The 16,146-nt window shown below is 45.6% G+C and overlaps 2 protein-coding genes across 5 annotated transcripts; one reads left to right on the plus strand and one right to left on the minus strand.

Annotated features, from left to right (window-relative positions):
- Nucleotides 1–1,216: 1,216 nt before the first annotated feature.
- On the minus strand, nt 1,217–1,973 carry LOC104581693 (agamous-like MADS-box protein AGL80). The gene has a single exon (XM_010229957.2). It carries the CDS (start codon nt 1,946–1,948, stop codon nt 1,217–1,219), a length of 732 nt encoding a protein of 243 aa, XP_010228259.2. The 5' UTR covers nt 1,949–1,973.
- A 6,214-nt stretch (nt 1,974–8,187) lies between these two features.
- On the plus strand, nt 8,188–12,618 carry LOC104581694 (transcription elongation factor SPT6 homolog). Of its 4 annotated transcripts, none has more exons than XM_014897375.2 (12): nt 8,188–8,461; nt 8,578–8,679; nt 8,913–9,057; nt 9,139–9,202; nt 9,299–9,437; nt 9,526–9,664; nt 9,778–10,038; nt 10,124–10,312; nt 10,401–10,492; nt 10,579–10,920; nt 11,062–11,172; nt 11,309–12,618. In XM_014897375.2, exons 1-7 carry the CDS (start codon nt 8,428–8,430, stop codon nt 9,878–9,880), a joined length of 726 nt encoding a protein of 241 aa, XP_014752861.1. In that variant the 5' UTR covers nt 8,188–8,427; the 3' UTR covers nt 9,881–10,038; nt 10,124–10,312; nt 10,401–10,492; nt 10,579–10,920; nt 11,062–11,172; nt 11,309–12,618. The 4 variants fall into 4 exon arrangements, with proteins under 4 accessions (XP_014752861.1, XP_014752862.1, XP_014752863.1 ...); XM_014897376.2 differs by having other exon boundaries at nt 11,312–12,618; XM_014897377.2 differs by having other exon boundaries at nt 9,781–10,038.
- The last annotated feature ends 3,528 nt before the right edge of the window (nt 12,619–16,146 follow it).

A 16,146-nucleotide genomic window follows, 5' to 3' on the forward strand; every position in this document is an offset into this window, starting at 1 on the left:
ATCTTGAAAAATACTATTCTAGAAGCTGATCTTGAACAATATGTACGTAGAAATAATTTAGTCTCTAGAATTAGTTAATTGTGGCTCGATACTAACTGCTTCATTCTTGAGTGTACGACGGTGTGGATGAAGGTGTGGTATGCATCGATGTGAACAGATACGTGAAGGTGGGTAATAGCACAGGCCAGTGCGCTCCAAGTAATGACGGGAAGGAGGTCAGGCCCTCGGGCAGGGACGAAACCAGATATTCGACACGAGGGGGCGAGTTAGGCTGACTAATAGTTTTTAAAATATTATTAGGTAATCTGTGCCTGCCCTCGGGGGCACATCTCGGGAGGCAGGGAAGCAGAGACGACGATGTACCCAGGACAAACATTACATGTTTCAGCAATCAGTCCTCATAAGGGTTGCACTAACCTTCAGATGATTTTTTTTTGCTGGTATTTCCTAGGGTGTTTCTCCTGGTTAACCTGTCATGCACTTTTAGTTAGATAAAGATAATAGATCTCATGACCTATCCAATGGCCCCAAGCACAACATTTCAACAAAAGCATATATATTGGTCTCTTTGACGGACCAGACCTTTAGGACCTTCGATAGGAAATCATTATATCAATGTCGAACATGAAGCACCTGTAACCTTACAAGAAAATTGGTGTGGCCACTTATGGGCCGTGGCATATCTCTCATGGAGATCCCCATTGGCCAAAGAATATTGTCAACATGAACTAACATTTCACATTTGTCACTCCTTCATGCCTCTGAATTTTGCTATAGGACTTTACAAATGCACCAGAACACAATCGTTGCCAGCACCCTCCCTCTCAGAAAAAAAGAAGAACATAATCATTACTATGGTTAATTAGGCCAACAAGTCATTTCATTGATCTAAACAAATAGAATGGAAATGGACACATCCATCCATTATAGAACTTACCAGGATACAACAATTACATGTTGATTAACTAGAACAAACCTTGTAACAACATGAAAGAGACACATATATATTAGAACTATTCTGCCCTTGGAGAGCAGATGACACATGACACAACACACAACACATCATTATTGGACTCATACTAAAATGGATGGCATCATGGGACCCTAGCGATGACGAAGTAAATGAAACTCCTAAGAGATGGATAAATAAGCAATCCAGACTAGCTAGATCCACACCTAGGCATGCACGCACCAGATCATAGGGAGTCTGGCCTCCTTACATGGGAGGCATAGATGAACTAGGACCTCCAAGATCAGCGCACCATTGCCACGAGAACCCTCCACCGGCGCTGGTGTTGGCGCCAGCACCATCGCCAGCAGTGAAGACAAGGGTGCCAACGTCCCCGCCGTCAGATCTGATCACCTCGTTGACAGAGCCGATCTCCTTCTGCGATGCGAATTCCTGCTGATACGGCAGAGGTGCAGGAACAGGAACAGGCAGAGACCGGAGATGTAGGCCGGCCATTTGCCCTTGGAGTTTTGCAATGCATTCCCCGATGCTCCTGAGCCGCGTCTGCACCATCCAGCGGACGCTGGCGTACTTCTCGGGCGGGAGGCCCTCAAGGCCGCCCTCCAGGCGTCCGGCCATGGCCTGGTGCAGAAGGATCGCCGTGTCGCGCTCACTGTTCTCGGGTAAGTTCTTCTGGATCTGCAGCGTCAGCTTGTCCATGCGCTGCCGGAGGAAGTCCTCGTGGGTCACACGCTTCTTGAACTGTTCAATCTCCAGCGTGTCCGTGAACCGCTGCAGGAGGGGCACCGCCTCAGCCAAGGAAGGACATACCTCTGGCCGTGCCTCGCCCTCGGCGTACACCAACACGCAGACCTTGGTGTTGCAGAGCGTGGACAGCTCGCCGGCCTTCTTGGTTAGCCTGTTGACGCGTTTCCGGAAGGCGGCGCGCCGGGCCACGTCGTTGGGGATCCGCTCGGTGCTCCTCTGCTTGCGAGGCATCGTTGCAAGCAAGCAGCTGGCAAGAGAGGCTAGGGAATGGTCGCTCGGGGTGGTGACTGGTGTGAGGAGAAAACAAGGGAGGAGTGGTGGATTTATATAGTATCTGAAAGACGTGATATTTATATATGGATATTTGTTACAAATATGGAATGAATTAATGCCTGTAATAAATACGTGAACGGATAGCTAGCAAATCTTTACCCCGTATTAATTGTCTCCATATATGGCATTGCAAATTTAAGAATATCCATCGATCTGATAAATAAGGCACCATTCATTGTTAGGCAAGTTAAGACAAAAACCACAATCATCATCTCATAATTTGTAGGTTTACACAATTAAAGTGAATAATACACACTAATATGGGCGACACATATCCACAGACTAGCTACCGTTGTGCGATGACGCGGTGGATCAGTCCAGTACTTGTATTTGGTTACACATTATATTTAGAAAGCAGTAATAACCATATGATATATAGATTATAACTTCCATCTAGAAGATATTGAACTTATTTTCATGAACGGTGCTAGGTGGCGGCCTTTGGCTGGTTAACACGGTCCAGCCAATAACCCAATATGAAAAGACAACGCGACCCCTAAAACGGAAAGATGTTGTCGGAAACGCACACACGCCAAACGTCCCGCACGAGCACGCCAATCTCACGAGTCGGCCCCCTTGTGTTCACACGCAACCAACACGTGGTTTCTCCAAATTTTCCCATCGCACATGGCTCCCTTCTGCCAAAAATGCAAGGGAAAAACGCAACTCTGATCCCCTCAGGTAGCAACTTTTCCCGCCTTCTCCTACCTTTTTCCGTACCCTCACCATCGAACGGAAGTTCCAGATCCAGACTATGCCGGATTGGTCCATGAAGAACGGACACGAAGGCTAGATAGACTGCACTGAAGAAGGACAAAACAATCCTCAAACTATAGCTCTAGAAATAACATATCAAGTTGAGGTAAGATTAATGAACATAAGTTGCCAATCTTTGTGAAAAGCTTTCAGATGACCAGACTAGTTTTGCAGATCTCACTGTTGCAAATCATAACAAACTTTCCATGACTGAAATTAACAAGAACTGCATATCTCATACCTGTAACATGCACATCACACAAATTACACAAACCCACAAACCTTGGTCAACTAACACACTAGCTAGAAGAGAACACATGGAACAACATCGTAGTTCACAAACTAGCAACAAACACACTAACTTTACAAATGGGAGTAGGCAAGTATATTCAGTCCTGCTAATCGTCATGATACCTGCATGACTTTACTTTGATATATCATGGTTCACTTCAGCTCTGTTGCAAAAAAGAAGAGAATTCTTTTTGAAGAATTATTAGTCAACCACTCCATTGTTAGGTAGCGGCGGTTGTGCTATTTGTTGGTCTATATGGAACTATCGTAATAATCTTGTTTCTAATAAGAAAAAGCTATTGTTTCACAAATTTAATATCATGACCAATACATGTACACATGCACTCAAAAGTAATACAAGAAATTTGTGAAGTCTGTGGTCAATCGATCGTGGCGGCTCTTGGCTGGAAAGCCGTCACGTGCTGAAGGGTTTAAACAATATTTAAAATGTCCCGTTCTACCCTACAGGGGCGGCTCCCGGTTGGAAAGCCACCATTTAAAGCAGGGGCGAATCTTTACATGGTTTGCATGCATGAATGATTAAGGATTAAACATGATAAATATGCTTAATCAGCCCCTCTACACAATATGCATAGGATTAGCCCCCTGTTTAATCCAATTTCTAGATCCGCCACTGATTGAAAGGGTCACCACCGATGGAGGGGCCAGCCCTAGCAGTCCTAGCATGGACACAACAATTGGCTTAAATTATTGCGGCTGTCGCCCGGTCGGTCGGCTTAAATTAAAGCGACGACGGTTCCCAAGGCTCTCTGTAGTTTCCCCACACGTCTGGATGACCCACACGACGTCATTAACACGCGCCGCTCCTCGCCTTCCTCTGGTGTTAAATAGAGGCAGGTGCGTCTCCTTCCTCCCCACACTCCCAGCGCCCCCGCCATCTCGTCTCTTCCCTCCCCGCCTTTCTACCCAATGGCGCACCCTAACTCGAGAAGCAGCAACGGAAATGGGAGCCGCCGCCGCCACCACGCTCGGACTCGGGAAACCACCTGGTGTGCTCGTGTTGGGGCTCGGTTGTCCATGCGATCGAGGACGACCCATTCTGTGCGCTCCAATATTCGAGCGGCACCCTAGAGATCCTCTCAACGAGTGGTCATGGCGCTCTATGCGGACGACCAATGAATGCATCATCACCAGGAGGAGTGTCTTCGAGAGGGTGGATGAGCATGCCACCGCCTGAAAGGGGCGCGTAGAGATAAACAAAAAACTTTTCCTACGCGAACTCCCAAGATCTAGCCGAGGTAGAAGGCCACGAGGATTACCACTAGACGCGCAGTTGCGGATTATTGATGCGGCGCCTTGATGCAGTGCAGTCCCTCGATCCGATCCAGCCGATCCAATCCCGCGATCGTCGAAGTGCTGAACGTACAGCACCTCTGCCGGTATCCACACGTGCGAGGAGGAGCTCCGGCGGCGGACTGCTAGGTCCGGTGCGACGGTTGAACTGAATCGGGCTAGGGTTCTCAACGCATGAGAGTGGATAAACCGTTGCCCCTTAGGCATCCCACGCCCCTGCTTATATATCGAGTGGAAGTGGGCTCCAAGCCTTGTGGCCCATCCACCCTGCGAGTCCAACTCGCATTGTCAGCCCAATTCCAGTTCGGGTCCAACCCGACCAAATACTTGCTCCCGCTCTTAAGTGTGTGACCCCACAGGCTCATGGCGACTTGGACACGATTGGAGTCCGACTCACAATCGATCAATCGGTAGCGGCTCCTAGCAGAACGTGCCGACTCCCAAGTACCATCGAGTCATGACGACGTACCTTCCAATGTGACATACGTCTTAGTCCCTTTTGCCTCACGATATACCTTGTCGAACTATAGGCGATTAATCGTCATCCCTTTAATAGTTCAACTCTCTTCTCGATCTGTGATATATGATTCATCCGACTAACTCTTAGTCGATCGACCCGGTTAACAGTTAACCAAGTCGCGCATGGCCATGCTTCCCGAATCATATCACTCGAGAGGGCCCAAAGAATATCTCTCCAGTCAGAGGGGCAAAATCCCATCTTGGTTATCCACATCACACAGCTTGATTCTCAGTCAACCCGAACTCTGCTTTTATAACTGCCCTGTTACGGAACAACGTTTGACAGAACCTAAGTTGGTGATCCACAACTCGGATTGTGCGATAACCTCAGGTCTAAGGATTACATTGATTGAGACATGCAAATGACGACCTACTCGTTGCATCTCAATATGGGTCAGTCCGACTCGCTAAACTCTTTAGCCGAGTCCGTGTAAGCTGGAATGACATCACCATGCCCATGACAAGTGGAACCGAGTCATCAGCCAACTTTCACATTAGTCTAGGTTATGTGTCCAGCACAACCTCAATGACTAAGGACAATTTAGTATGAACAACATAAATACATAGTTCCACAATCAAATCACATATTCAATGATACATATCAGATTGTTCAAACAAGGACAACTTAATAATATTTATGAATACATTGGGAATTACATCATACATGATTGCCTCTAGGGCATATTCCCAACACCGCCCACGTAACTCGTCAGGGAGAGCCGGAGAGCTCCAAGACACTGCCGACACCGCCACCCATCCGCCTCAGCCACAGCCAATGCCGATCAACATTCGGCGGCGAGGAGGAAATGGCGCATCCGGTCCGGTACACCCACCGCATGGAGAAGGAGTCGGATAGCTCTAGGACCGCTGCACACTGCCTCCTGGCTCCGAAGACAGTGCCAACCCTCCGCCTCTGTTAGGGGGAGACAGAGCCGGAGACCTCCTGGATTGCCACCTGCCGCCTCCGCCTTTCGGGTGTGCCAACCCTCCACTAATGCACAATCAAACCGTGTATCACCGAGGAGGAGGACCAGCGCCTGGTCCAGTACGCCGTCCGGATGTCGCGAGAGACCGCATGCTGCAAGGGCCCCCGCCGCCTGAGGTTCACTGACGAGAAGCTCGCATGGGGCCGCTGCGCGTCCATGGAGCACTCGACGAGGATGGCGACACGGCGCACGCAGGTGCAGCTCCTATCGGTCATCGTCATCTCCGACTCCGAGTGAGAGAGCCAGCCAGCGAGCTAGCAGGCGACGTCGCGTCCTTGTTTTATTTATTTTTCTTTATTTTTATTTGTTAGATCAAATACTGTATGAACTTTGATGAAATTATTAATGTAAAAAATATGTTATTATGTTAGCGCAAACTTATAGTTTTTAAATTTCTTTTGCGACGTACTCTACCCTTGTGTCCACCTTCTGATCTTTCATGGAGAGCCGGATACAAACTTGGTTTTTAATTTGAAAAAGAAAATTATACCGAGTTCTCATCCCGTGACCGGATGCCTATATAACGAGGAGCCCCGTGGGCCGTTTAGGTCGAAGCTCTGGCCTCTGGATCGAACCAAGTCTGTCGCACAACCGGCCGCTCTCGAGCCATATTGTAGGGCACGCCGCTGTCGCTCTCGCTATAGTGTCTTCTGCCCGCTTGCTTGCCATGCGTGAAGGACAAAAATATGTTGAGATATGGCGAATTTGTATAACGGACAGATAACATTCAATATTTATTTTATGATTGCAAAAATGTATTTTAATGTGTTTAGTTTGTATTTTTTAATAATTCTTTATAACGTTTTGTTTTTAACATTCCATTTTTTAATGGGCTTCATGCAAACATAATGTCGCATCGCATATAATTATAAACTGTCAAATGTGTAATAAAGTTGGTGTTATGCATTTTGTAATACTCTAATGTTTCACGTAAGGATAAAACTCATGTAGGTGGATATATTACCAAGTTAGGTCTTTATAAGAATAAATATATAGTTATATTGTTTTGCTTGTAGAAACATCTCCATACTTACATACTTAACAAAATAGATATTCGGGTTTACTATACCTAAGTCGCATGATATTATTTACGAATAAGTTGATAATGCAGCAATTGGATCTAGATTGTGCTTTAAGATTCGGAACGGAAAAGAAGGAAGTGGCTTAGATACTATTGACTGAGAATTAAATATTTTGCTTAAAAAATCAGGCACCAGAGATATGGACACCTATATATATTTGGCATAACAAATGGAGGAAATTTCAAGTAAGCACGGTTTTGGGGCAGTCGTCTCATTGAGTCACACTTTTTGCTAATTTGCCAACAGAACCACACATTTTCGGTCAGCATGTCTCAACTAGCCCAAAACACAAATTTAAGGATAAGATTCCTTTCAGGTGGACCTCAATTGACAGGTAGACCAAGGAGAAAAGAAGTACCATTTAGTAAGTTGGCCCATTATCTGCCAAGCCAAAGATCAAGGGGGGCTTGGTGTCCTGGATCTTTCTATTAAAAATATTTGTTATCTAGGAAAATGGCTTTGGATGCTAGAAAATGACAATGGCCTATGGCAACAATTGTTGATGGCCAAATATCTCAAGAAATACACTCTCAGCCAATGTGTATGGAAAAATGGTTAATCTCAATTTTGGCATTATTTGATTGTTGTTAAGGACATTTATAACAACTTCAGTGTTGAAATTGTTGGTCATGACAAGAATAGTAGATTCTGGGAGGATATTTGGACGGGTGACTTAGCTTTTAATTGTAGATATAGCAACCTGTTTAACATTTTCCTTAACTCGTTGCTACTATGTTGATTGGATCTATGTTGGAAACGACGCCGTTAAAAAAAAAAGAAAAACAGTTCACGAGCCGTGGTTAAAAGAACGAGGAAATATATGAAGTTTACAGGCAAATAACAAATTGTATTCGTAGAGGACTAAGAGGAGTAAAAAAAACCCCTTAATGAGACATGGTTAGAAGGAAGTAGACAAATTTTCAAACGATTTTTTTTGTTGACAAAAAAAACAATTTCTTAAGTCACATAAATTATTTAATTACTTTTTTCTTGTATGGGCCGTTTTTTTTAAAAGCCCGCCGGCACGGAGTGCCCGGCCTGTTACGGGCTCAGCCTGGCACAGAATTAAACGGGCCGTGCCAGCCCATGACTGGGCCTTGGCCTCGAGCCCGCAGGCCGGCACGACACGGCCCGTTTAACTTTTTTTATTTGTTCCGAAACACAGCCTTGGCCTGGCCCAACCCGTCGCTCGTGAGCGAGCGCCGCCACCCCCTCGTCTTCCTCCTTGCGCGAGCGCCTCCACGAACAGATCCAGCCTTCAATTCTCTCGTTCCCGACCGTTTCTGCTCCCATCACCCAACGAACAGATCCGTTTCATCTCCTTAATCTTCCCCAATTCGCTGAGGCAAAAATCAAGGTAGGGCGGCCGCCCTACCTTGCCCTACCGGGTCCTCCGCCCTTGTTGCTTGCGCCGCCGGCCTCGTCAACAATGGGTGGGCGCACGGTGGAATCCGACGAGGAAGGTGCGCGATTTCGTTGCTCTCGAGTCGTTTGGTGCCCTCCACTCGGCGGGAGGTTAGTTTCGTTTCGTTTTCTGACGGAGAATTCGGTGCCTTGTTGTTGGAACCGTCCGCGGCAGATTGCTCTGTGGAGGCCTACGTGGAGGATCACCACCCGCGTAGGAGGGACGGGAACGAGGATTTGGAAGACCGGGACGACAGCGACGATGACGATGACGAAGGTATATCTGTTTGATTGTGGGTGGGTGGGCGATTTCGGTGGGTTGGGTTCGTTTTGGCGAATTTGTGTTTCGGCTGTTTTTCTTTTTCTGATCCCATCTGTACTCTTAATATGTTAGGTTTGGAATGGAATTGAATAGAATTTTGAACTACTTTCCGTTTCTGATTGAATTGCCCTCTTACTTGTGTTTTCGAGTTGGTTTGACTGTAATGTGCTGAAATTGTCCATGAGCAGAGGAGGATGGCCTCGAACCCTCGATGATGAGTACGAGAGGGATGGCTTCATTGTGGATGATGCTGACGAGGAGGAGGAGGAGGAAGAAGAGGAAGAGAGGGTCAGTGATTATGAGAGACGGAAGAAGAAAAGGAAAAAAAGAGAGGTGCATATAGTTTATTTCGTTGGGAAACACAAACATCGATTATTTTCTAGAAACATAAGATATGGACAAATATGTGCCCAGCGAACCAGCGAAGCTTGAGGAGGATGAGATCAAGATGCTCGAGGAGAATAATGACATCATGCATGTAAGCTTGCAGATAATATTATGGTGTCTTCATTGGTCTTTCCTGCTCAACTTTTTAGTGTTTCTTGATATTAAGCATTTCAGTGGTTTACTGCAGGGAAACAAATTTAAGCGCTTGAGGAAGGCAGGGAGAGAATCTGAATTGGATGGCCCTTCAGGCTTCTCAGGTGTTGACGGGGCAGGAAAAAAGGCTATTGCTGAGGAGAAACTTGAGTATTCCTTGTTTGGTGATCAAGGTACCCGTACATAGAAGCGTACGTTTCCCTTTTGCCTGAAGAAAATTGCTCCTCTAAATTTTCATTTGCTCCAATGCTGTTTCTGCAGATCAGCCCCTTGAGGATGTTCTGGAGGAGGATCTGCAATCAGAGGACGATGAGGTTGGTGAAGATGACATCGACGATGAAATGGCGGGTTTCATTGTAGACGAAGATCAAGAAATTGATGGGAACGGCCAAGTTGTAAGGTATGCCAACTGTTTCTTTTTCATAATTTCTTGCTAACTGGTTCTGTATCTCTGCATCAAATTATATATATGAGACCATGATTTATGTGTGCATGCATTCTCTTATATGGTAGAAGGAAGAAACTTAAAGGAAAGCCACTACGGCAAGCTGTAGGAATATCATCATCTGAACTGCAAGAGGCTCATGATATGTTTGGTGATGTTATGAGCTTTTAGCACAAAGAAAGCAAGACCTTGAGAGTGATCCTGCTAATTCTGATGAGTTGAGAGGGAACATGCTCGAAGATGAGTTCGAGCCAGCTATTCTTGCAGATAAGTACATGACACCAAAAGATGATCAGATTAGAGGAACTGATGTACCTGAGAGGATTCAGGTACGTACTAGCTAACACACTTGAGAGGCAGTTTTGACATCGCTTGATAATGCACGCCTAAAATAATTCATTACTACTTTGGCAGCTGTCTGAAGAATTAACTGACGATCCTCGAAGGGACAACACAAGGATAGAGGAAGAAAGTGCATGGATACACAGCCAACTTACTGGTGATGGATTTCTGTCATTTTTTGGCAATGAGCAAGTAAACAGGGAGATTGACCAAGAGGACATTGTGAATGTCTTGAGCATGTTACATGTGAACAAATTTGAAGTATGGAAAACATAATTCAAGCTACTAGTTTTTTGCATGATTTCTTATGCTTGCTCTGCTGACATAGTTTCTATATATTACTTGTTAGGTTCTGTTCATTGCTATGCGAGTCTGCTAAAGGACAATGATGCCAATGAACATGAGAATGAAGACGGGACAAGGAAAATAAGGTGGCATAAGGTAAATATTCATTACTAGACATTGGTGCATCTCCCTCCTTAATTAAGATTTTACGGTTGTTGATGCATTTTGTGTGTTCCTTTTAGCTGCTTTGGGCTGTTCAGACCTTAGACAGAAAGTGGCTTCTACTTCAGAAGCGAAAGAATGCTTTGAAGGCGTACTATGAAAAAAGATTTGATGAAGAGAAGAAAAGAATAGATGATGAATTATCAAATCGGCAACTTTGCTACTCTATCATTGAATTATTGAAGGATGTTGATGCGAAATTCAATTCACATTTCCCTCCTGGTGAAGTTGGAGAATTTAAGCGACCAAAAAGGAAAACCTTGTACAGCATTTGCCACAAGGCAGGGTTTTGGGAGGTTGCTAACCAATTTGGCCGGAGTGCTGAGCAATTAGGCCATCATCTAACGTTAACGAGGATACCAGTACGTGATCTAAGCTCACCACTTTGGAGTTTGCATACAAAACTTATCCTTTGTCTGAATATGACTTTATACCTTCCTAAATTTACTGTATAGAAGAAACAAAACCAGAGTTTTGACACCTTATCTTCATTGCTTTTTTAGGAAGCTGGCGAGCTTGACGGCATGAAAGGTTCACCTGAAGAGGTTGCTGCAAATTTCACAAGTGCTATTTTTGAAACACCGCAAGATGTTCTCCGGGGTGCCAGGGACATGGTATAGTACTCTATCTATATAACAATTTCGACCAACCATTATAGGTTTAGAAGCCTCGTTTGAGCTAGGTTATTGGTTTCTCATCTTATCAAAAAATTCGATCATCGCTTTTGTTTTTGTCTTATCTATCTGGCAGCAGTTGAGATCAGTTGTGAGCCTGTTGTAAGAAAGCATATCAGGAGCATCTTCATGAATAAAGCTGTTGTCTCAACAAGCCCCACACCTGAGGGAAATTTGATCAGAGATCCAAATCACCAACTATCAAGTGTTAAGTGGCTGCGAGATAAACCACTAAACAAGTTTGTAGATGCACAGTGGCTTCTTATTCAGAAAGCAGAGGAAGAAAAGCTCCTCAAGGTTACCGTTTGATTACCAGAGGATGTGGAAAAAGAGCTCATGTCCGAGGCTCGCGAGAACTATCTAAGTGACTGTGTCAGCAAGTCTGCACAAATGTGGGATGAACAACAGAAGATGATACTGGATGACGCCTTCTTCAGTTTACTTCTTCCATCAATGGAAAAAGAAGCTCGATTTATGTTGACGGCAAATGCGAAAAATTGGCTCCATATGGAATATGGTAAACAGTTCTGGAACAAGATTTCTGTTGCTAGTGAGATTGAAATTTGCTTGGGCGATGGAAAATTTCTTTCACCCTCCCTAATTTCCAGTTGCGCCGCCCTCTGCTCCTCCATCGAACTCGTCGATGCTGCCGTAGCAGTCGCCGTTGTCGTTTCCGTCAATGCCACCGATGCCGGGCTAAAGTGGGATCAATGGCAAGGGAAGCGACTCTATCATGTCCTAGCCCCGAGGCGATGAGAGCATATCCTTCACAGGGAGACGTCTAGGAGAGCATCTTGTGAATTTGGAGTTTTTGATGGACCAAATGCTAAGGCTAGAATTTGAACTTGAAGTGAAGGTGGAAGAACATAAGAAGCAGCAACATAAGATAAAGAGGAAGAATAAGGAGCCGAAGCAAGAGGTGGAGAAGATCCCGAGAATGTACGTGACAGCACCGAGTGTTGCAATCTCACTAGCATTTGCGATGGCGAGGGAGCAGAAGGGTCCGCGATGGTGGAGGTCAGAGATGTGGATGGCAGGAGCAGAAGGGGTTGTCTTTTATGTTGGCGACTTATCATGGAAGTGCTTAAATTCATTTTCAGATCCCCATTCTGCTGATTTATGTCAAATAAGTGGTTCAGGCATTTGCTATTGGGTTGACTTTTATGTTGGCGACTTATCATGATAGATGCATAAAGCACCATGATCTGTTACAAGTTCTTTGCTGTACGACTTTGATGGTTTACATAGAGCCAATACAATCTTGCGATTAATTGTGAGGACAAACCGACAATCTTGTAATTTTTTCATTTTCCTTTCCTGTTAAACCTTCTTGGTTATCATTGTACAGAACTGTTTTGGACTTTTTTTAATATATTAATTGCAGTAGATCGTCTCGAGCAGCCTTTGACAAAAAAAAAATCTCCCTGGTAATTTTGGGGATTTTAAAATTTTGGGCTGAGTTTTGGTTAATAGTTTTAATGACCCGAAGCCATAGTTCTCGGTTTCATGGAATCCTAGCCTTGCCACTTCATGGTTGCCTTGAGCAGCCTTTGACATAATTTTCTTCGTGGTAAGAGTATCTTCAACGGGACCCCTGTTCATTTTTTAGGGGTTGGAGCCAAAAAAAAAAGTTCAAGGGGCCCCTCCTGGGGTTCATACTTTAGGAAGGCCCCTAAATCACCCTCTCAAGCCTCCATTGTTAGGAGCCCCTATCCTCCTTTTCCCACCCACGAGATGCTTCCCGTGATCTGCTGGCCTCACCGCAGCTCCGTCGTGGACTTCGCTGCCCCCCGCCTTGCCGCTTTGCGGCGGGTCATCATTCCCCATCGCCGTCAAGCCACCCTCTGCGCCACCGCTCCCGTGAGGATTTTGGTGAAGAAAGAAGAAAAAAAATAAAAGACTAGTCACTGACTACTAGGTCCCACGTATCATAAAGAGAAAAAGGGCCGTGGAATATGAGCCATGCAAGACGTTTGTATTTGTATTTCTTGGACCCTAAATTTGAAAAGAAAAACGAAATGTTGTGTAAGGACCCTGTTTTAGGGCTACTTCCGGCTATACCTGGGCAAACCACGGGTCAGGCCGGGTTCGGACCGGGCTTTATAAAAGCCTAACAGTCAAACCTGAAGCCCGAGCCCGGCCCGGCCCGAAACACCAAAAATAGGCCATTTAAGCATTAAAATAATTATTTTCGGAATAAATAAATGATTTTTATACCTATTTTTCCTATAAAAAAATACCCTTTTTAGTCATTTCGGGCTTTCGGGCCAGGCTTGGGACTGGAAAGGGAGGCCCGAGCCCGGCCTGGGACGTCAGGCTTCGGGCCGGGCTGGTCGGGTCGGGCCACCCATGCCCAGGTATACTTCCGGCCAGGGACGGATCTAGGGGGTAAGAGCATCTCCAACATATGATGTAAAATAGTGCACTGAAAAATTAGGATAGGACACCACTCTTGCAGTTTTTCGTGCCCTAAAATAGGAAAGACATTCCAGATGATGTAAAATAAGGCACTAGCAAAAATCAAGATGATGTAAAATAGGACACCACATCTGCAATATTTCACAATGACACATGGGGTCCACCGGTCAGAAACACAACTCTGTCTTCTTCCTCCCCAAATCCAACGAGCAAGCATCCAGGGAGAGCGCCCCAAATCCAACGAGCAAGCATCCAGGGAGAGCGCCAACAGCGGCAGGGCGGGGCCGGCAGCAGCAGCGGGAAGCTCGTCGGGGTGGAGGGGCAGCGGGGCGGAGCGGAGGCAGCCGCCCTCCTTCTGGTCGTCGTAGCGGGTGGTCTTCGCCGGCGACGAATCGAGGAGGAGAGCGGGCGGCGGCGGCGGAGGGGCCAGGCGGGGTCGGGGGAGTCGGACGACGCCGGCGCGGCCGCCGGTAGCTGCACAGGCCGTGCATGGTGGCGCCCACCTAGCCCGGTGCGCGCTCACGGCGGCGGTGGAGGTCGGGGGCGGGGCAGCGGCGGCGGAGGGCCCAGGCGGGGTTGGGGGAGTTGGGGCGACGGCTAACATGGCCGGCGGCGGCCGAGGAGGAAGGAGACGGAGCGGGCGGGAGAAGAGGAAGGAAATGGCGCGCATTAAGAGAGGAAGAAACCGGGCGGTTGGTTTTTGGGGCATGCCATTTCCAGTGCCCCAAAATATACGTCAGTTGGATTGAAATTTTAGGACATGCCCTAAAATTATGGGTCCCTAAAATTATGGGGACGCCTGGTTTTTGTTTCGATACAAGCTGCCGCTGCCTGATTTTTAGTATTTTTGTTTCGATACAAGTTGCCTGATTTTTGGTAAAAGAAAACCATATCTCATATAAACCAGCCGGTTGGTTCAAAAATCAACAAGCTGTTAGCCAGACGCCAAAAATCAACAATCAAACAATCTGTTAGCTTTGGCGCCACAAAAAACATGGATGCAAACTACAACAGAGCAACATATGGAGCAACATGTAATCAAAGTACAAAACGTAGAGTTGATTTATGGTTTTTTGTTCGCAAACCTGATCTCTTGTGTACAGATAAAAGACATTCAAACTCCAAATGCTTCCAGGGTAGTCCAAAATAAACAAAACATGCCAAGCAAAAAACAACATTCATCAGTGGAATAGACACGTAAGCTTGGATTTTGACTGCAATTACAATAGTAAGTTCCCAGGAGATAGGAGCTATAGCAGTCTGCATATACAAACATGATAGAACCAACTTGCAAAACACACCAGTTGACATTATGTTACAGGACCAAAAGCTTAGATGCTCAGTGCATTTAGACTACTAATTTTGCTAAGATAAAGTGAGCTACAACCATAACCATGACCATAACCATAGGGTAACCATATATACACATGACATAAACTCCAAACCGACAAAGGTCATTTAAACCCTGTTGACATAGACAACTAAATGAATCACTGCTACAGGCTACAACTAGATACAACTAGACGGTGTTTAGAACACTACATCACGAACATTGCCCATGTGAGTCGGTGACAATTGTCCGCCCTTGACAAAGAGATGTTTGCTCGGATTATTGTACAGCTGATAGTACATACTTTCAGTGACAAAACTGCACAAGATACAGTCGAGGCCGTGGACAATGCTTGAAGCCTTGAAGATACATATATTCTTGACAGAACAGAACAATTGCTTCGGCAGTATCATAATATAGGTTCGGAGTTCAGAAGATTCAGAAACACCGAGTTTCAGAAAAAGAAAAGGATAACCAAGTAACTTGAACTTAAGTCCATAGCTAGCACTACCCCATTTTGGGTGGCGGAACACCCTAATCCTCCTATTAGTACTAGCATCTAAATACTACATTGCAACAAATGATAATAATTCCAGGCCTTTATACTGCTACTACTCTTTGAATAGCTTCAAAATACATCTAGTAATTAACAGTGCACTACACAAAAATCATACACCAGCATTATACAACCCACCCCCCTTAAAATCACAAGACAAAAATCACATTAAACAACAACCCCCGGCACACCAGAAACCCCTGGAAACTGGATTGAATCTAGCCAACACAGGTGCAGAAGGAAAAATCGCAGAGAAAACATTACCAACGATTGGGATGGCAGTAACAAGTAGCAAAAAACGTAGATTAAAAATGCCGCTATGTGAGAAACTGAGCGGCCATCTCCCCTCGCTCTTTAAAATCGCCGCTAGGCAGTACTCCAAAACTCTCTTCGCTCCTAAGACCTTCCGTCTCCCTTCGCTCGATCTACATCGGAGAAGAACAGAACGACGGCAAAATTAAGCCCAAAACTGGTCCTCACATCAAAAAGCCCGAACAAACACCTAAAAAAAGAGGAAAGCCCAAAACAAAAGGAGGAAAGCGGTCAAGGCAACCACCCATTTACAGCTACAGAAATACCAGCAACAAAAAATGCATGTATAAAAGCATTG

Source organism: Brachypodium distachyon, chromosome 1 (genome assembly GCF_000005505.3).
Source record: "Brachypodium distachyon strain Bd21 chromosome 1, Brachypodium_distachyon_v3.0, whole genome shotgun sequence".
NCBI classification, from domain to species: Eukaryota; Viridiplantae; Streptophyta; class Magnoliopsida; order Poales; family Poaceae; genus Brachypodium; species Brachypodium distachyon.